Source organism: Mirounga angustirostris, unplaced genomic scaffold (genome assembly GCF_029215605.1).
Source record: "Mirounga angustirostris isolate CCGP_5_RB_7025 unplaced genomic scaffold, mMirAng1.0.hap1 SCAF_9, whole genome shotgun sequence".
Lineage (NCBI taxonomy): Eukaryota > Metazoa > Chordata > Mammalia > Carnivora > Phocidae > Mirounga > Mirounga angustirostris.
Genome location: NW_026991717.1, coordinates 74,365,006 through 74,386,033, shown reverse-complemented (window position 1 = coordinate 74,386,033; position 21,028 = coordinate 74,365,006). Strand labels below are relative to the sequence as shown.

General features: G+C 41.4%; 1 protein-coding gene across 3 annotated transcripts in view; it reads left to right on the top strand.

The window, feature by feature from the left end:
* Nucleotides 1-21,028, top strand: part of STXBP6 (syntaxin binding protein 6) — a 252,077-nt gene that overhangs the window by 55,893 nt on the left and 175,156 nt on the right. For 2 of the 3 annotated variants that reach the window (XM_045900638.3, XM_045900637.3), the window contains one exon: nucleotides 18,015-18,203. In XM_045900638.3, coding sequence (XP_045756594.1) covers nucleotides 18,050-18,203 — 154 coding nt within the window. In that variant the 5' untranslated portion in view covers nucleotides 18,015-18,049. Of the gene's footprint in view, nucleotides 1-18,014; nucleotides 18,204-21,028 lie in introns of those variants that run through there. The other variant, XM_054513662.2, reaches the window with a different exon arrangement.

The window sequence follows — 21,028 nt, the reverse complement described above, 5'->3', positions numbered from 1 at the left end:
AGACTGTAGAATTCGGAGAGAGGAGCGCATCGGGTAGAACCCAGAAGAATAAATAACCACATTTTAGGAAAGAGCAAAAGTAGTGGAAAAGTTTGTGAAGGACACTGAAAGATGGTGGGAGACGCTGGAAGAAAGCCAGAGTGCATTACGATTCCCTCTGATGTGCTAGGCACAGCGATAAAGCTGTGCACACGTGGTACAAAAGGGGAAACCTAACACAGCCTGGAGAGAAGAGGCGGGCAGAAGAGGAACCATATTAGGAGGAGGCCACCAGGTGCCTTGGGCGCCACTTGGGAGCTGGGAGTGGAGGTAGAGGACATGCGGCGAGGTGGGGGAGGTCTGCTAGTTCTCCAGCCAGAAGTCCTGTGCGAGGAGGAAGGCCCTTTAGGCTGTGCAGTCATGGAGAAAAGGCACTTCTGAGAGATCTACTTGTCTGTTACCAAAGTTTGTCTTCTAGGCGTTCTTTTTTTTTTTTTTTTTTTTTAAGATGACATATTTAGTGTGGTTTGATTTTGTGGGAATCATAACCTTGAATTGGTTGATTTTCCCCTTACATAAAGTACAGAAGTCATCTTGCATTAATATGTCTTTTGACTGGATTTGTCTTGCCTTCAGGGGCAATAAAAGCTCGGTGAGCTGAGCGTCTAGCACAGGCAAGGAAAGTTCTCTGTTTATTTAAAACTCTGAGCTTGCTGTCATTTTACTATCCACATCCCTCAAAAACAAGGAATTACACATTGACATTGAACTGACTATGCTCTCTCAGTGACCTGTGGGAACAGACTTGGGCAGGTGTTAGGCCTAAGATCTGAATAAAGAAAGCAAGACACATACTTGCAGATTTTAATTATTTGCCAGTGTTCATTGCTTTCAGTTTTTTTGTTAACAAGTTACGACAACTCATTTCACGTAGGGAAAATAGGAGTTTTTCATAACCCTGCATAGGAACTGGAAACAGGTGAGCCCAGGCACCTCTGGATGCTTCCTTTCCTCCCTCCCTCCCTCCCTCCCTCCCTCCCTCTCTCGATAGATAGATAGATAGATAGATAGATCGATCGATCTGCACTGTCCTTTCCTCAGTCTACAGATCCGTTTTCTCTGTAACTTTGGCTTCTCTGTGATCTGTCTTCTCTCAGCCTTTTTGTACATCATGACTGACACTTAAAGCTTCAGCTCCCACTGCTGTTTGGGGCATTAGCTCAGTTTCCTTTCACGATCTGGTCAAGGGCCCCCCCATATTCTACCCAGCTTAGACTGGGGATGTGTACCCATGTAGTTCATAAAAGCCAGAGATTGGCTCACTCCCCTCAGAAGTATAAAGTGAGAAGCTAGGAATCCTGAGTTGTGACCTATCTAGTACATCCCTTCTATGCCTGGCCCATAACTCATTTCCTACACACAGTACCAAAGATTCTCTCTTCTACTGCAGTCAGTTTCTTGTACATAAAACCACACATTCACTTATTCTTTCCCCAACAGGAATCATCCCAAAGTCATAGCCACTACACTGAAAAGCAATCAAGGGGCCACTTAAAAAGCATCATCCAGTATAAATCCACAATTCTCAGTGATGTCCATTTCAATTCAAGTCCTCTCACAATGAGTCTAGCCATTCCACAACCTGTGGACTACATATTACACGCAATACTGACATAGCCTATGTACGGTGGTGGGCACTCTTAATGTCATGTTTTAAAAAGGGGAGAAGAAATTTTCACCTCTTAATCTAACCGTAAAAAAGCCACATCATACATTGGTCACTGGCTCTGCCTACACTCTGTCTAGTAGCATCTGGTGATAGGTGGCTTCCTTGCTGGCATTCTAGGCCAGATGCTTGGAAATAGTAAGGTTTATTGGACGAGGCCTGACTCCTAAACCCTTGGCTTGTCTCCTCTCCTCTTCACCATGAAATGAGTTCCTTGATCTTAAACTACTCTCAAGTTGTTGGGTATAGCTTCTGTTTTCTTCCTGTGCCTTTCCTTGTTGAAATCTGGTTATGGAGGGGTTTTTGTTTTTTGTTTTTTTAAATGAATCCTTCAGTAGTTAATGATGTGACATAGAACAGAAATACCAGCTCAGTGAATGCATCTCAAACCAGAATCTTTTCGGATTTTTTTCCCTTCAACCCTTGTTAAGAATTTAGAGCACTCTAATTTTGTAATAGAGTAGGTATCTATGGGGCTTGGATTCTGTAATCAAGCTTGTTTATTTCTGAGCTTTCTTTCTTGGCTAATTTCCATGTGGTTTCTAAGTTAATTGCATAGAAAAAAAAAACCCAAAATTTAGTTTTCTGCACTGTATTGACATGACTTTAGCATTTGCATTTAATCATTTGCACTTCTTCTGTCTCAGTAAGTACAGTGAGCTGTCTTTATATTTACATACCATTGAGAACTATAAGATAAACTAGAAGTAGAATTAGAATAGAGGAAATCAGCATAGTCATTTCGGAAATAACAAGGAGTGCTGCAGCTGTCAACCAACACCATCTAACTTCAAACTAAGGCATTGGAGTGTTTTGGGGTTTGTTTTGTTTTGTTTTTTAACATATATTATTTACCTAGTCTTAATTTAGCTAGTAAAAATTCCTGATTCCCAACCCTGCCCTCTTTCTCTTCAGGGTGTCCCAGCTTTTGCTAGATTGGGTTGAGCTTACCCAATGAGAAACCATTCCATTAGCCATCACATTGATAGAACTATCCAGAACCAAAGGGAGATAGATTTCTGTGTTATAGGAAAACACACACAGGACCCACATACAGAATTAACAGACCAATTATGTAACGATTTATAGTTAGGTATTTCATGTAGGGAATAAAACAGATGGTGATTGTCCTGGGAATGATTCTTTGGCATCGTGGAATTATTGCCCTCCAGGTATTTTTGAGATGAACACAGAAATCTAAGAAATCTACATGGGCTATGAGAGATTAGATATAAAATTCTTTAAAAAAAAATGCACATCTTATGTTTAAGCACTCCATACGAACTAGTGTCCTTAAGAGAGCAGTGGTCATTGAGAGCCACATGGAGGTCCAGAGCTGCTTCCAGCATCGTCTCCTGACCATGTCCACCCTGCCATAGCTCCATGTGTAGGGATTATCTTGAGTTCTAGCACAGACGTGGAACATAATAGGTAGTCATTGAAATGCCTAGTTGGAAGGATGAAAACATGAATAGGTGACGTTTCAGCCTTCATGTTTCTGTGGAACACTGATTCTTGAAGGTTATATAGAGAGATTAAAGAGGACATCCAGGAAAGAAAACTATTAGGCTGATGTTTTAAGACTACCAAAAGAGGGGGTGCCTGGGTGGCTCAGTTGATTGAGCATCTGCCTTTGGTTCAGATCATGATCCCAGGGTCCTGGGATAGAGCCCCACATCGGACTCCCTGCTCAGCGGGGAGTCTGCTTCTCCCTCTCCTTCTGCCACTTCCCCTGCTTGTGTTCTCTCTGTCTCTCAAATAAATAAATAAAATCTTTTAAAAAAATACCAAAAGAGTAGATGCATATGCATCTTTGCCCTTGTGTTCCATTTTCTTAGGATAAGTTCTTAAGAGTAGAATTACTGTTGTGTGTATTTCCAGAACTTTTGATAAGTTTAACTGGAGTGGCCTCCAGAAGGCTATTCCAGCTGACTATATGAACCTGGTCGAGTCCCCACCCTCCACATCTCATCTTATTTGTAGTTGTGCCTCCACAGCCTGCTTGCTGGCACTTTCTCAGAGCATTTGGCTTGGCAGGGGTCGAGGTGTGTGTATGAGAATACAAAGTGTTTATTAAAACTTCCAAGATGTTATGTGATAAAAGTATTTGGCTTGTTTTTATTTTTGATGCCCTTGGCTTAATTCCCCAAAATTCGTGTGACAATTTCTCCATCTCTGTTTCACTCTCCCTTTGAACAGTACCTTTAAAACAAAAAACAAAAAAAACCCCTGCTTTTCCTTCCTTATACATTTTTACAACTTTCCCAAGCATGCTAATAAATTTAGTATCTATACCCGATTCTTTATAGTTAGTAACCAGACAGGAATAAATTAGTGAACAGGCCAGATATAAGAAGAAATAAGGGCGTTTTAGATGGTCAGTTGACATTATTAAGTCTTAATTTGGACAAAAAAATTGGGAATGGGGGGACTGATAAATTTGGGGATGGATTGTAGAGATGGTAACAGTTGGGGGGGGTGCAGGCTTAGCGTTGCCAGATCCTCCCAATTTTTACAAGAAACTGGAAATTTCTTTACATCGATACATATTTGTTAAATGTGCGTAGGCCAAGAAAACTCACTTTTGCAAACTACCCATTTATGACCTCAGGTCTATCCACACCTACTTTCGTTAATAGGTAAGGGGTTGAACATTTTAAAAGTAGTTTTTCTTTCATCTCCCACCTCCCCGCCCTCCAACCGTGGACAGTTGAGGAGTTTACATTGGTCTCAGACACCTTTTTCCTGTGGCAGCTTCCCTGTGACCACTTCTTTCTTTTTTCCCATGCTTGTACCCAGAGTTTCCTCTTGCTGTTCGGCGAGTGTGTAGGGTCTGCGCAGAAATGTGTCCCTGCGGGGTTCTCCACGCTCACCTCAGGTCACGGTGTGTGTCTCCCAGCTGCAGCTGCCAGAGCCCTTGTGCAGATCACAGGTGGAAGCCGAGGCATACGCTCTAGGTCATTCACTCAGAGCCAACAGCTTCTATGGCTTTCCATGGCAGTGGATCTCCCTGTGTAATCTGTGTAGGCAGACCTAATTAAATTTTTTAATTACATTTCGAGGGTAGGCTTAACAGGGTTAAGTATCTCCTGATCACCGGCCTCTGAAGGATTGAAGTACCTGCCTCTTCTGCGGCATGACATTCCTCATGTAGTCCGCTGGCTGCCTGGGTCCCTTATCTGTCTTCTTGACTTAACTCCTTTTACCTTGAATATATTTAATTTGCCTGTAATCTCCATCTCTTGCACAGATCCCAGGTCATAGTAATTAGTAAATGTGTGTGGAATGAAGGAGGACAGGTACTGTGCCTGGGTGGAGTTTCTTTGTCACCTCTGATGATACAGAGAACAATTGTGCCACAACAGAAATACTCATCAGAGCCAGATAAACATCCTCTTAGAGGGTGTGAAGAGCTTTGACTCCACATTATTTGATTTCCTTGTCTGATGGTTGGTGGTGCATGATAGTTACTACTGTTCTTTATCCCTTTGCTTACTCGCCGAACCCCCAGGACCTGTCTAAATTGATTTCTTTTCAACTGTTGCCTTGGTCGGTTTCCTTGTTGATTGTCCTTGCCCACTAGAATGTAAGCTCCATGAGGGGAAGGATTATGTTGATCGTGTTCCCCTTGGTGTCTGGGACAGTGCTGCAGTGAGTGAGTGAGGGGTCCTGTGTCTTATCCCAGCTCTGCTCTTTGTGTCTTTTCTTGCTCTTGCCTTTTTATGGCTACACATTTCCGCATCTCCCTTGGGTCACAACACTCCCATCTACACTGGGGCAGACGTAAATTGGCTCTGTCGTTATTTTCCTCCTTAAGCTGGCAGGCAGTTCCACATGGCCAGAGGGGCACAGTGGATACAGGACAGGATTACAGGAGGAAAACTCCTCTCTTTCCTGGCCAAGTCCAGCAGAGTCATCAAGGTAGGTCCCTTCTCTGAGCCTTGTTCTCTTTACCTGTCAAGGAGAGACAGTACCTCCCTACCTGCCTCACAAGGTGGGGAGGTACCATTTGAGGAAAGCTTTGTAGAATGCACTATAATGTGCATATGTATGCTTGTCTGCCTTTCAAGGACCAGGACACCCCAGGTGGGAGCCGGCTGACCCAGGGAGCTGATTTTCTAAGCTCCTCCTTCAACATGACAGTCTTGTGAAGTGGGTGATGCTATCCTATTTTAAAGATGAAGATAATGAGGGGCGCCTGGGTGGTTCAGTCGTTGAAGCATCTGACTCTTGGTGTCTGCTCAGGTGGTGATCTTAGGGTCCTGAGATCGAGCCCCGTGTCAGGCTCCACTCAGTATAGAGTCTGCTTGAGATTCTCTCCCTCTCCCACTCATGCTCGCTCTTTCTCTGAAATAAATAAATAAATATTTAAAAAATGATGAAGATAACAATTCTCAGGGACACAGAATTTTACTCAGAATTATTCACAAAGTAAAGGCGGAGCTTAGACATAGATCATCTGATGACAAATCTAGCCTTTTCACCATCCAGCATCTGTAAGATTGGAGCATGGGAGAAATGGCCATTGTGCCTTGGCCCCAGATTCTGGATGGTGAGCCTGATCACATGTGTTTTGAACATCTCTGTAATTTGTTAATGTGTGACACCATAAACTTGTGCTAGTGTTAACCTGACTTAGTATTAGAATCGTATTCAATTGATAGATTTTTCTTCCCTGTCAAACACAGCACAACTAGTTAGGTCAGAAGTTACTTATTTTTTGGAACATGCTGATTAAAAAAGGGTTGACATTGAATGACAGAAGAGCTGATTGAATGGGGCAGAGCCTGCATTTACATATGGACCTTGAGTCTGACCTGGATTTGCAGGCTGTCCTGTGGCATCCCAATATACAGAGCAGGATGCCTGCCTACCTACCTGTTCCTCCCACATGAGGTTTCACCATTGATTGGGTGCTGGATCCTCACCAAGGCGATCTATGTTCTCGCTTCCAGGGAGTCTCAAGTGAACCTGTAAAGACTCTTCAGTTACCCAACAGGACCTTGTGCAGCTGCATGTGGAAATCAGGATAATTCTGGCATTTCTGAGAGCATTTTAATAGAGCACTGATTACAGATTGCAGGCACCTGGTGGTGTTTTTGTACTGTGGCTGAAGGGTGCAGTTCCAAAGACCAGAACTGGGCTTGACAGATTCCTATTTTCCTATTCTGTTGTTTCCCAGGGCCTGGAATTAGGTACTAAGAAACTCTTAACAGCAGTTGATCCAGGCTCTTGGCATGGTTAGCATGTGCTTTCAGGAGACCACCAAAACCAGAGCATTAATTCCCAGGCTGATAATGGACATGTGACTTTGCCCAGGGCGTGTTCTCCTTCCAGTGGCTCCTAGCACTGAGACTGGAGGAGGGGCTCGTTCGTTGGGGTCAGCACAGAGACCTATGGCTTGGCACTTGGCCGAAACTGTTCTGTGCTTCTTGGACTGTCTCGAGCTGCTCTACTTGGGCTGGCCATCATTGCTTTTGGCCTTGACAGCCAAATGAAAAAGCATAAACTGTGAAAAGTCAAGAGAATAAAAGGTGATAGCCAGAAGTTGAGGTTTTGAAATCAATGGGTAGAGGTATTCTAGTCCAATACTTAATTTCTTGCCAATTCATAAGAAAAAGAATGAATCTGAGAAGAATCCTCGCTGTGATAAATCAGGTTTTCTCTCTCTCTCCACCTCCCTCCTGGCATTCCATGTGGTCTCACCTTCCACAAACTTGGGATGGCTCTAATAACTTTGCTTGAAAGAGCATTGCAGCTGAGTGGAGAGCAGTGGCCAGCCTAGTCGTGGCCTTACTGTGATTTGGAATTTCCCTCTGGACTTCAGCCTTCTTATGATTTAAGGGAGAGAATTGGTGTGCTAGACCATCACTAAGATCACTTCAGCTATGAATTTTTTTCAGCATAAGAATGCCAGCATATTAGCTTGCCATGCCTTTCCGCTGAAGTAGAAGCTGCCAGTGGGTGGGGCCCAGAAAGGTGTCAAGGAATGGTTGTTGGTTAGCTCATCTGGAAGGTCTTGCTGAGATCCTTCTCAGTCCAGTCAAGTGGATGGAATTCGCCTTGCCAGCCTTTTAATTTTGTGAGGGCCAGGGCATTGCTGCTAGGGAAGCAACTCTGGTTTCTAGAGGCACTGGCCACAAAAGATAGAAGGCACAGAGAGAGTATGAGGAAGGAGGCAACAAGAAGGGTCCCAGTTGTGCTTCTGAGATGCCAGAGGGGGGTAATACAGCAAAGGAAGTGGAAAGAGGAGTTTCCCTTGAGAACCAGCAGCAACCTTTGAAATAAGTGCCTTTCATATTTAAACCTTTTCCGGTTTGGGAAATAGCCTACAAGGTTCATAAAACTGCCTTGTGGCAGCCATCCAAGACCCTCCCAGGACTCCTGTTGTACAGTGCTGGTCTCCGAAGGAGGGGAGTGAGCAGCTGTGATGAGACTTTGGTGGGCATTGTCCTGTTTACGGAGACAGACCTATTGTAGCCTCCCTCCTGCCGTATTACCAACTCCCCAGGTTTTTACTTGTGGAATCAAAACAAGCTCTATTCTAACGAGACTACGTGATCCTCTCTGCCAACTACACAGCATGAGATGCATAACTAAGATGAACAGATATCCAGAAAGAATGACTTCAAACTACAGCCTGATTCATTATCTTTTTAGGGGCTGGACAGAGATATAATAACAGTATTTTGTCCACCAGAAAGCAGGGCTGATCAGAGGTAAAACTGTGAAGGCGATGAATTTGTTTTGATTTACCTGGAATGCATTTCTGCCTCACTTTTCCCGACCTTCTTCACTTCTTCAATGAGATGTTCCAAAGACTCCTGGAATCAGCGCTTCCTAGGTTCAAGTCCCTGCTCTGCCCTTTGAAAGCCGTGTGAATTAGAGCAACTTGCTTAACGAATCTGAGCCTTAGTTTCCTCTTTCGTAAAATGGAATCTTCCCCTCAGCCCCAGTACAAACACATCAGTGAGGATTTTCAAATACCAAAGTCCCATATCTAAGTATTTGTATCTCATGTCAGACTTGGAGGCAGCTGATGGGGAAAGCTTTTGGAGGTTCGGTGGGAATCTTTCCAGCACCGGTCACATTATACTGCACACACACACAGTCATGAAGTGGACCATCGGGGAGACCAATTAAAGTTAAAATTATAGTCCTTGGCAGATCTTCATAAGCTGGAAGAGTTTGATGACCTTCTTGAAAATCTTCTATGTGAAATTGAGACATTGAAGGAGACATTCTCTCCCTTTGCCCCTCCACCACTCCCCCTGCTCACACTCTCTCTGTCTCTCTCTCTCCCAAATAAATATTGAGGGCTGAAAGAGGAAATCATTAGCAAAGACTGCATTGTTTCAGGCAGATTGTCCCTCTGAGGGGATTGTAAGGGCCAGGGGTGCTGACCAAGTAATTCCTGGTTAACTGGTTTAGGTTACCTTCCTGGGGAGCCAAGACAGCAGTTAGATATTCAGTCTTGGTTTGCTGAAGTGGGGGTTTAGCACAAGTGACTTTGTTTGGGGCCTGCTGTCCCTTTTAATATCTTCCACTTTCTTTCATGGATGGGCTTAGTGTTTGCCTGGCTCTTCCAGTGCAAGTAAAAGAAACATACTGATTTAGCAAGCAGTGCAGAACATAGCACATAATTAAAATGTTTATTTTCACGTTGTCTATCCTCATGTGGCTTTGTCCCTGTTTGGTTGGAATAGATTTGTCAATTGCCAGTGTGGTCTGCTATAAACAATGCTCTCCAGGCCAGTATATTGTTTTCTTAGCTTGCCAACTAGCTGTTGGACACCATGGGGATGAGTGCTCAGAAACTGAGACATGCCGACAATTTGAGCTCCTTTTGTTTGTTTTCTCTCACAACCCTTTGTACTTTCTTTGATATGATTAAATTCGTTTTTAAGGCCTGCTCACATTGTGGATTGACAGTCCTGTCATAATCCAATGAGTGCACCCCAGCCCGCCCTTCCCTGGTGCTTTATTTCTACCTGTTACTGTAGCATTGGTATATAGGGACTAAAGAACCAATTTAAATTACCCCTTGGAATTTAAACTTGTGAATGTTGTGGTTCTAATATAGACTGAATCCCTCAGAGTGGGCGATACTCGTAAACTCTTCACATCACCTTGAAAAATCCTCCAAATGGCATGTTTCTGGCAGTGTTGGTGGTGGTGGTTTTGGCTTTATTATTTGTTAACGTTGGAATATAATGATTGACAAGAAGGTTAACAAGTCCACCCACAATATAAACAAACTTGGGTAAACACAGGTCTTGGGGTCTGGGTGTAGAACAGAGTTTGTTCTTTGAATATTAAACCAGCAAGAATAATGTGCTTACTGAACATATAAACACGGAAAGAGGAGATGAAAATAGTCTAGATTTATAACTGAAGCAGACGTGAGTCACTGGCTTTAGAGGATCCTGTGAACATGATGTCTCCTACACAAGAAGGGTTAGTATATACAGGAAAAGAAAGCCAACCAAGTCTCATAGTACTTGGTAGCCTAATGGGAAAAAAGCTCCCTCTTTCCCTTCCTTAAGGAGTTAAGCTGTATTTTAGAGTTTTTAAAGGTTTCCTACACTTAAAAAATCTAAGTAAGCCATGACCAAGGCTGCTGTGCATGGTTGTGCTGTTTTTGCATTGCTCCAAAGATGTGTGTGCAAGGGAGAAAGTGCAAGCTGACGTGTGGCTGGTATTCTGTTCACCCAGACCATGGGCCCTGGCGTGGAGCTGCACTGGCTCAGACGAAAGGGGCCATTTTCTTCTCACAGAAATGCCTCCCGGGCCTTGTCACCATTCACAGCATTTGCTCCTTTTCCTCACAGCTCTTTGGAAGTGGGAATTTACCCAGTCTCACCTTTGGGATTCCAAGCACCATGTCTGGACTGGAACTGAGAAGAAAGTCAGACCAATAATTCGATCTCAGCAATATATATTTTGATATGTCTTCCAATTTGAGGAGAAAACGTGTATCTCAAAAACAAAATGTTTAAAGGAACACTCTAGTCAGATTAGGGACAAATAAGAATACTGCCCTGCAGATTCAATTTTGACCTATTCTCTGGTTTTAAAATCTTAGAGGTATTCATATTAACATTTTGGCAAGCTTTTTTCTAGACATTTCTTTATGCATATAAATACACGCCTATAATTCATGAGCTCACTTTCTGTTTTATAACTTACTTGTTTTCACTCTATTATGTTATGGTCATTTTTCTCATATCTATGCCATGAATTTTGAAGACTATGTCAAATTCTATTAGGTGGTGGGCTATACTATCTTTAACCAGTGAAGATTGGCTATTGATGGATATTTAGATTGTTTATAATGTTTTGCTCTTAAAAATGAATCTGAGGTAAGCATGTATTTATAATACACACAGGCAAACACGCTCACATCATTTTCCCTAGTAGTAGAGTTGCTGGTTCAAGGAGTGAACCAAATATTACTCTCTGTGAGAAAAATTGTAACTTCCTCATAATCCCTGGACCAATAGGGGTGGGTTAAAAATAGCATAGGTTACCATTCATAAAAACACATGCCTAAAAATCCTAATTTACAATCTTAAAGCAAACTTTGGGAGATACATTTAGCGGCTATCTTGATTCCACACTTGGAATTGAGTGTGGAAGTGTTTTGTAAATCATGCAATGCTGTACAAACCTCAGTGACTCATTACTAGGGCTTTAGAGAGTATCTGCCATGTACTCTCAAAAAATGTCTATGGAGTCTTATTTTATAAATAATTCATTAAATACAGAGGGAAAACCCCAAAGACAATGGTTCTGAACTGGTTATATGGCAGAATAAACAAGGAGATCATCAAGAAAACAAGTCCAGGCCCTTGCCCCCTAGATCCCTCTGTGAGCAGGTCCTGGGCACTTCAGATGATGTTGATGTACCATTCTTGTTCAGAATTTGTCCTTTATGGTATTTCTGTGTCTATCTACAAGTATTTTTCTCGCAGAATAGAGAATATTTTTAACTTTTATTCATTTTTATTTTCCTGTTTGGAAGTTTCCGGCTCCTTCCAGGATACTTTTAGAGGTTTTTATGTTTTTTGTTTTTTTGTTTCTGTGGGGTTTTTGGAATTTTTTGTTGTTGTTGTTTGTTGGGTTTTTGTGGGGGTTTTTTGGTATGACTTACTGGTTTGTAAGACTTCATAAGACATCAGTTCTTGGTCTGCCATTCCCATATGGTATCCTTCCACACAGCCCGTTCCACACACTTTGTTTCTATCATGAAGAATGAAGAGTGATGGACTTAAGGTGATTGCAATTTCCCACTTTGAATGTTATCACCAGATTAAAGTTATCTGTCTATTTTAGTGGTATATCAGACTCCCTCTTTAGATTCCACTAATACAAATTTTTAGTTTAGAGTAGTAATTGAACTAAATGGAAAATTGGCTGGTGGACTGAAATTTCTGTCTAACTTATTTAAATTTTCTGCATGTTTGCATGCCATAGAGCAACTGAGATTTTCATCTTGAGAACTATCTTATCAAGGAGTGAAGTTGTCTAAGTAGAAATTTTGCGTATTTAGAGTCAGTAACTCTCATCTGAGTAAACTTTTATAAAGGAGCTAACTTGACCTCCAATTATCTCATTTGGCCTTAATATATAAAACCATAAAAAATAGATTTTCACTGCATAGCACATTGCATGTTTTCTAACTACCAGGTGAAGCGTTTGGATTTTGGAGCAAAATGAACATTTTTAGATTATTTTTAGGTTTAATGATTGCTTAATATCTGACTTGTAACATTTAGTGTTTATATACTGTGGAGTTGATGGAAAGCAATTTAACATTTCTCTACTTTGGTTTCAGTACTTATAAAGTTGACCCATTTCTTGTCAAGGTAATTGTGTTTCTCTGTCAAGACCTGAGGCATAGAGAAGAAACAAATACAGTTAAGTGTGAATCTTATTTACCCTTTAGAATATTATATTGGGCAGTGTCGAGGGACGTTTGTGAGCAAGATGGGAGCAGTGCTGGGGCTATTTTAGGAGGCATCAGAATCATTCAGGCTAGTGATGATGAGAATCCTAACCAGAGGATGCAAGCATGAGAGGGAACTGGTGGAGTCCAGTTTACAGGGATTATATCATATCTGCAGGACTTGGTGATTGGTTACTTATTATGGGGGAGGGGGGTTGGAGGGTTTGAAGGAAAATGCAGAGTCCGGGTTAACTCTCAGTGAAATGCTCCATTGGCAGCTAGGTAAATGGATTTAAAGCCAGGAAGGCAGTGGGAGCTGGCTGCATGATTAGTGTCATCAGATTGAAGTTGGGTGTGTAGCATTTCAAACACAAAGTGGCAGTGCAGAGAGCTCCTTAGAGTATAACCTTATTTCTCTCATTTCTAAGTTATTTGAGGTCACCTCACCAGAGTTCCTATGCACTAGAGAAAACCAGCTAATTCTCCCCCAGAGTCTCCCAGGCTGACATCACTTTCACTCTTAGCTTGGAAGAATCCCGAAACTTGATATCAGCTTGCTTTGAGTACATCCACCTCAGGGTCAAGTCATATTCACTGGTTAAAGAAGGTGTGTCTAAAACCAGGGATTCCAGTTACTCATTGGCAATGGGAACATAACTGCTGTCCAGTCCAGAATACTTGTATCGGCACATCCAGTGCCAAAAATGTGATCAGAAGATTGCATGCTAAACATGGCGCCCAGACAGGGACGTTCCTGAGGTTAGAGGAATCAGTTTGCCTTGATAATATTAAGCTAAATAGATGACTATTTCACTGAAGGGGCTCTTGCTTTTCAGGTGAGAAATATTTGATGCCTGTGGGCTATACCCCCAGTCTGCATGATAGCTGCAAAGGGCGACTATGACTAAGGGCATCTGCAGTTTTTACTTGCTGGAGTCCCTAGCACTCTTCCTTATCTCCTGACCACAGAGGACAAGTGTCCATTCCACTCCTGGAAACCAAAGATGTTAGTGTTGGAGGGCAGAACATCTTCCATCTGTACCCTTTACTTACATACTTCATCTGCTGAATCCTGAGGTCATAGGAGTTTACAGCTCCTTCTCTGAAGGTTAATCTCATTTCCTGGTTACTTGTGGGGGTGGAGGGCCCCCACTACAGTAGCCACGTACTAACAAAAGTGGATATGGATTAAGTGGCTTACAGCAAGAAGAAGATAGATAGAAAAGCCCTGGGAAAGATTAAACTGAGATTAGTTTCTACAATTACCACTTAAGGCAGCCAGCTGCTTTGACTTGCAAATCATACTGTAGGTTGGTTTTTGGGATGGAAAAGCTTTGTAATTATAGCCTATAGAAGCTGTAGACCAGGAAGAGAAAAAACTTCCATGGTATTGTAGGGGAGGAAAACTAATTTTCCTTCTACCCTTCTGAGTTCTTAGCTGAGACTCCTATAATAAAAGAGTAATAAGAGAAAAACAGACGTGTATTAGCACCTATACCTCATAGATGCTTGGGAGATACCCAGGGAAAAATGAGTAACTCTCTGAAAATCCTTGGAATTCAGGATTAAATACCATCCCAATAGGGAAAGGGGAGCAGGGATGTAGGCCTCTTAGGGGAGAGTAAATAACTTTTAGGAAAGATTGAGGGCACCCTTAGAAGAACACATGGAGAATATGATAGTTTGTTAGAAAATCTGTCCTGGGTGTGGTATCCTCTTCTAGTCTCCTCTCCTGTGACAAGTGTCCATCTTCTCTGGTTGACAAAACTCTTGGATAGGGGACTTATTGAGTTCCTTTTAGAGGATCTGTCTTCAGGCAAATGAGGGGAGTTCAGACAAAGCCTGGGCTCGCATTTGCTGTTTTTCAAATGCCTTCAGTTCAAAATAATCAAAATACTGAAGTGGCATATTTTGGGGTGGCATGTCCTGCTACCTTCAGCGCAATGTAGATTAGAGTATCTGTGGTCATTGGCAGACCACTGATGCCGTATTCATCTTGTTTTCTTATAGTGGGGTCCCAGCCTTGGGCTGAACATTGATTTACCAACAAGAGGTAAGACCTGATAAAGCTGCTTGCTTGAATCAAGAGAGAAGATCCTGTACCTCTCATCCTGTATTCTTTCCCAAGAATACATAATGACCTTTCCATCCCATAGTTCCTCATTAGGGTGTTGGCTTTAAATTAGGTGGCAGGGTAGCTGCATGAGAACCAGTTAGAGAATCGTTTAAAACACAAATTCCACTGTACATTCCCATTCCCAGGATGGTGTTAAAAACATACACACATGCATGCAATCACATAGGGCTGCTAATATCATTGTTCTGGACAAAAACTTTTGACAGTTTCCCATAGAATGCATCTAGTAATCTCCTACTAGTGAGTTTCCTGAGGGTGAAGTCTATAAATTCCTCATCCTGAAAACAATACAGAGCCTTTCATAAAATAGACCGTGTATCCATATTTAGAGAGTTTCATACCATGAATGAGGAAAAAGCTTTGGTAAAGTTGAGTTTCTCTTTAGACAAATCCCTTCTGGTATGGATGGCTACATTTACTCAGTTTCTACAAGCTCAGAGGGTCTTTTATTTTTCATACTATAGTAGGAGAATTAATTAAAATTTTCCATTTTTAAGAGTTTATTATGATTCATGCACCAGAATAAGAGATTTGCATATACTCTTCCATTTAATTGTTTCAGTAGTTCCATGAGGTGGGTGAAGATCTCTCCCAGTTGCAGTTAGTAAACTAAGGAGTCTGGAACTTTAAGAGATTTACCCAGTCATATGTAGGTCTTCAGTATTGCTGCAATTTGAACCCGGGTTTGTTGTGATTCCAAAACCTGTGCTTAGTGAAGTTACTGGTTTTATCTTTCCTGTTATTTGTCATGTCTTGTTTGTTATTGTGCTTGGCTACTAAATATCAGTAGATTAAAAAGGGGCAGGGGGAACATGAGTGGCACAGTCGGTTAAGCATCCAACTCTTGGTTTTGGCTCAGGTTGTGATCTCAGAGTCCTGAGATTGAGCCCCCTGTCAGACTCCACTCTCACTGCAGAATCTACTTGAGATTCTCTCTCCTTCTCTCTCTGCCCCTCTCCCCATGTGCTCACACACACACGTGTGCATACTCTCTCTCTAAAATAAATAAGTAAATCTTAAAAACAAAAATAGTAAAAGGTCATTTCCATTTCTTAACAGTTTCTCAAAAGAAGAACAGAATTTTCTAAGAGTTTGGTAAAACATGCATGCTCCTTTTTTTTTTTCTGGCAAATTTTACACAATCACAATCAAATGATAGCTTTTTATTTCTTTTAACCATAATTTTAGAAAAATGTGAATCCAGGATAGGAAAGCAAAAGCCATACCCAGTTGGAAAGGCACCAGTCAGAGAATGCCTGGTGAGTTTGGGGATATGACGTGTTTTCTGCGTTGCTTATAGAATGTTGGAAGCTGCTGTCCTCCTGCTGGCTTTCTCTCACATGTCCCCAGAGGGTGAGAAGTGAGAGGCCTTGTTTCTCTCTCTTTTTAAAAATGTCCCTGTGAATTATAACACCCTGCCTAGGAAAGTCACTGGGTAAATCGTGGTGGGGGGAATTCTCTTTGCTAACTTCTGGGAAATCACAGGGTATCAGTTAGTTGTCAGCACACTGAAAGCCAGGCCCCCTACACTGTTGTCATAATGTTCTCAGCCAGGATTAAGAACCTGGTGGTAATGATAAAATGTCATGATCAGAGCACGAGTAGATCTGGGTAGAACTCTGTAATATGTAGTGGAGATATTGGTGGATATAATAAAAAGCAACACTTTGTATTCTTTATTCTTGGTGCCACTAAGAAAACCTGTTCTGTAACAGAATTGAAACTAGGAGAAATTTTTTTTTTTTTAAGCTAGAGGAATGCTCTTTTAAAATATATCTCTTTCCTACAACAAACTTGCTGATGGATAGCTATCTTGGTGTATTGTTTGTGAATCTTGCATTGGGAAGGATGATCCCAGGTTTTCCCTCATAAAGCAAAACCTTTGATGTAGTCAGCAGTGAACTCCTGGAGAACAGAGACCACGTCCTAAGTATTTCTTGTATCTCTAATACTGAGCCTAGAAATGGCACATAGTAGGTGTTTGCCAATTGGCTCAATTTTACAGCAGGCTGGCCAACTCTTTGAGCTGCTGTTTCCATATATAGCTGTGCTGTTGATCCATTTGCAGGCTCTCTGAATACTTGGTACGACGACCCACATGGCCAACCCACAGACTCTGTCTGCACCTCTAGTTCTAATGTGTTAGTTAAACAAATGTTGGTTACCGATTAAGACATAGACCATGACCAGGATGATGGGATAGAAAACGTTTACTTGAGTTGCTGTTGAGGTTTTTGGATGAAAGGGTTAAAATTCAGACTGATCTTGAATATAATAGACACAAATAAGCAGAATTAAGACCATTAGGGAGGTATAACTTCTGGAAAACTAAATATACCATGGGGACTGTATATATGTGAGTTTGGTAGCAGGGAGAGGAGGGACTCATTGTGAGTCAGCAACATACTGCTTTATCTTCCTAATTATTGGGCAGACATTGCCAGTTACCCACAGGAGCATAACATGTGGGAACTGCTGGGTAACATTTCCAAAATACTTAGCATTAGTCAGATATTTTTTTTAGAATTCTGTGTCCACTCTGGCTGAAGAAAAATGTGGAGAATTTGTCAAGGGTCCAGAGCATGGCAACTATATGCAGAAGAGTGCTGGAAAATAGGACCCACTGAAAGAGGCTAATAAATAAGGATTAATTATTTAGCGTGATCCAAAGCAGCTAACGGGTGATTAAATTAATGGTCTTCTGTTGCATGTAGGGTTATTATGTAGAAGATGATATAATTATTTCCACTGTGAATAGAATTAGGGAAATGGATTTACGTTAGAGTTAAAGGAGATTTTGAAGGAGCATAAAGAACTTCGTGACTTTAAGGATTGTTGGGTAGTGGAAAGACTGCTCAACTGGAAATGTGAAACCATGTTTCTTACGGAATAGGAATGGGGGTGGGTACTGCTCGCCAGTTACCTTTAGGTGCAACTGGGGTAGAGATTGATGAACTTTCTAGGTAACATTTCGTGCTGTTTATTTCTCGTTGCATTTGACATTTTCAGTGAGTACATCAGTATTCCCTTCTTGTTTGTATTTTTCACAGTTAATACAAATGGGAAGTCCTTGCTTTTAATGATTCTGCAGTGCGTTTCAAGCAAGGGAGCGAGTTTAAACGACAAATTGAAAATTACTTCACCTACAAATCATCTTGCCACTTACTCTGTTAGGAGCCTCACCATATTGTCAATTCAACTTGCCTTTTCCTTTTCTTCTTCAGAAAACTCGCTGTGTGCCCTCCTCAGTTATTCTACAATGAGTGCCAAGTCTGCTATCAGCAAGGAAATTTTTGCACCTCTTGATGAAAGGATGCTGGGAGCTGTCCAAGTCAAGAGGAGGACAAAGAAAAAGATTCCTTTCTTGGCAACCGGGGGTCAAGGAGAATATTTAACATATATCTGCCTGTCAGGTAACAAAAACCAGACATTGAAATATTAAAACAGCTTCATTTTAAAACATTTAATTCTCAGGGGTCCAATAGGGTCATAGACCCAGCTTTTGTACACATCCGCTCTCCCACTCCTATTTCCTGTTCTCTGTTGTCTTCACCTGATCCTTATTTACTAGTGGCACCTCTACTTTTGAGGTTGGTTTGTATGGGAAAGGTTAATGAAGTTCAATTTTAAATGTATTTTCCAGTTCATTGAGTGTTTCTGCTAAGGGTTTGACAGATTTGTTCGTCCAGACTTTCCTTCATGAAGACATTGATGGAAAGTGGGTTCTCCTCTAGGATTTTTTGTCTTAGAATAATCCCTGGTCTTTGGGTAATTGTCATTACTAGCAACCTGAGTTTCACTGGCTTTCTTTTTCTTAACAGTTGCCAGTAATCAGTAATAGTTTGTCCCAAGATAAATATCAACACCTATGGAATGTGAAAAAGTAGACACAGCTCCCAAATCATTGCTTTGCCTGACAGCTATTCCCTGTCAGGAAGAGGCATCTGTTCTTTTAAGCTTAGAATTTTGTTGGATTATTTTTTGTCTTCTGCTTGTGATTGTAGATGTGTGGGATTTACTGTGGATTCATACCAAGTTTTTGAGATAAAATTTGGATAAGTTTTCCATGGAGTTGCAGTGATGCTAATCTGAATACCTGGGGCATTTGTAACAGATCTGATAATAGTTATCTTAACTGGGCAATGAAAGGATTAAGCTTACCTTAATTCATCTTTTCTTACTTCCTTCATTTGTGGCTTGGGAATAAAACTTTATTTTTGGACCCATTTTTGGATTTTTTTAAAAAAATAAGCTTCTGATCATTTATCAGAATTCATTTCAGTGTGTAGATAGGTTTGTTCCAGAAAGAATATGTAAAGATTAAAGAAAAGAAGAATATGTAAAGATAATAAGACTGTAGCTTCGTTTATTTTATTTATATTTGTTAAAGATTTTATTTATTTATTTGAAAAAGCGAGAGAACACAAGCAGGGGGAGCAGCAGAGGGAGAGGGAGAAGCAGACTCCCTGCTGAGCAGGGAGCCCGATGCCGGGCTCAATCCCAGGACCCTGGGATCATGACCTGAGCTGAAGGCAGATGCTTAACCGACTGAGACACCCAGGGGCCCCTGTATCTTAGTTTATAATAAAATGATAACATAACCTTTTGGTAAGAATGTCTTTTCAGTGATTAGGAGAAAGCTTTTATTTAAATGAATGTGAGAGAATTGACCTTGAAATATTGGTCTTTCTTTCTGAATTCCAAATAAGGTTTAGATTAGTAAAATTTGGTTATAATTGGAGGACATTTGCATTCCCCTAGCACACTGGGCAGTGCTTGGCATATAATAGGGCCTCAGTTAATACCTAATGACTAATTGAAAGAAAGAAGTAGCCTTTCCTGATTACCTTCCTAGTATTTTGTTCATGAGATTCAGGTCTTAAAAATATCTTCATATTCTTGGGCGCCTGGGTGGCTCAGTCATTAAGCGTCTGCCTTCAGCTCAGGTCATGATCCCAGGGTCCTGGGATCGAGCCCCGCATCGGGCTCCCTGCTCAGCGGGAAGCCTGCTTCTCCCTCTCCCACTCCCCCTGCTTGTGTTCCTGCTCTCGCTGTCTCTCTCTGTCAAATAAATAAATAAAATCTTTAGAAAAAAAAAATCTTCAAATTCTTAAATTTCAATTCTAGAGTTTTACTTGCACCAATAATGAATAGAATGCATTAACAGTAAATGTTTGTGTATGTTTGGGCTGAGCCGAACATGAGCTGAGTAGGGACCCATAGTGATTCTCATTTTATTAATTTTTATTCGGTCTGTGTTTCATGGAGATTTCTTGAAGATGGGCAGTTAAAGAAAAGGTGGATGGTCTAGAAGTCCCTAGAGTTTTGCCTGGTACATACCTCTAACTGGAAAAGACTACAGTCCTGTCTGCATGTGAGGCATATCCTGCTGTCAGCCTATTTCTGATCATGAAGTCTGCAAGAGTGAAACAGGGACTCTGCCTGCCTGTCTCGGAAATAGCAGAGCCATTTCTCCTGCCATGGGAGATCCTGACCCGGACTTATCCAATAACTGCATTTCCCTTGCCGATTACCCAGACTTCACGTTTAAAGTTTGAAACTATGAGAATTGCTTTTTCAGAATTCCCTTCTAATGGAGGAAAATTGTCCTGATAGTCTTTTTCCTTTGCATGGATTTGAACTGCAAGAGGATAGGTTGATAAAGTAGATCTGACATTTAAGCGGATGGTTTAATGGAAGTTGGGGCAGGAGAAGGCCAGGCCAACTTTGACCCCCAAGTTTTTTGCATTTTGATTTTTCTTCTCATTGAGGAGGGAGCAGCCTTCTTTATCTTCTAGCTTATGTGAAGCTTAGAGGCATATTGGTCACATCTCTGATAAGGTAATATTTTAATCAACAAGTAATTAATTACTCAGATACTTATTAAGTACTTTTTATGTGCTGAGCACTCTAGGCACAGAGCATACAGTTAGGAGAAAAACCCATGAAACTTACTTTGTTTGATGGGAAAGGAGCAGTAGACATTAATCAACTAGTTATTAAAATAAATATGATTATTAACTGTGAAAAGGCTAAAAAGGAAAAAATGCAGTGATGGGAAAGCATGTGTGAGGAGAATTTGGCCTGGCTGGAAGAAGCCAGAGCTACGAGAAAAGTAGAACCTCCCTGGTTCTGAAAAGAGATTGTGTATGAGCCACGAACATTAAGCAGAGGGAAGGGCAGCCTCATTAAAAGACTACGCAGGATTTTGAGTTGCTCCTTTTCTCCTACTCAATCT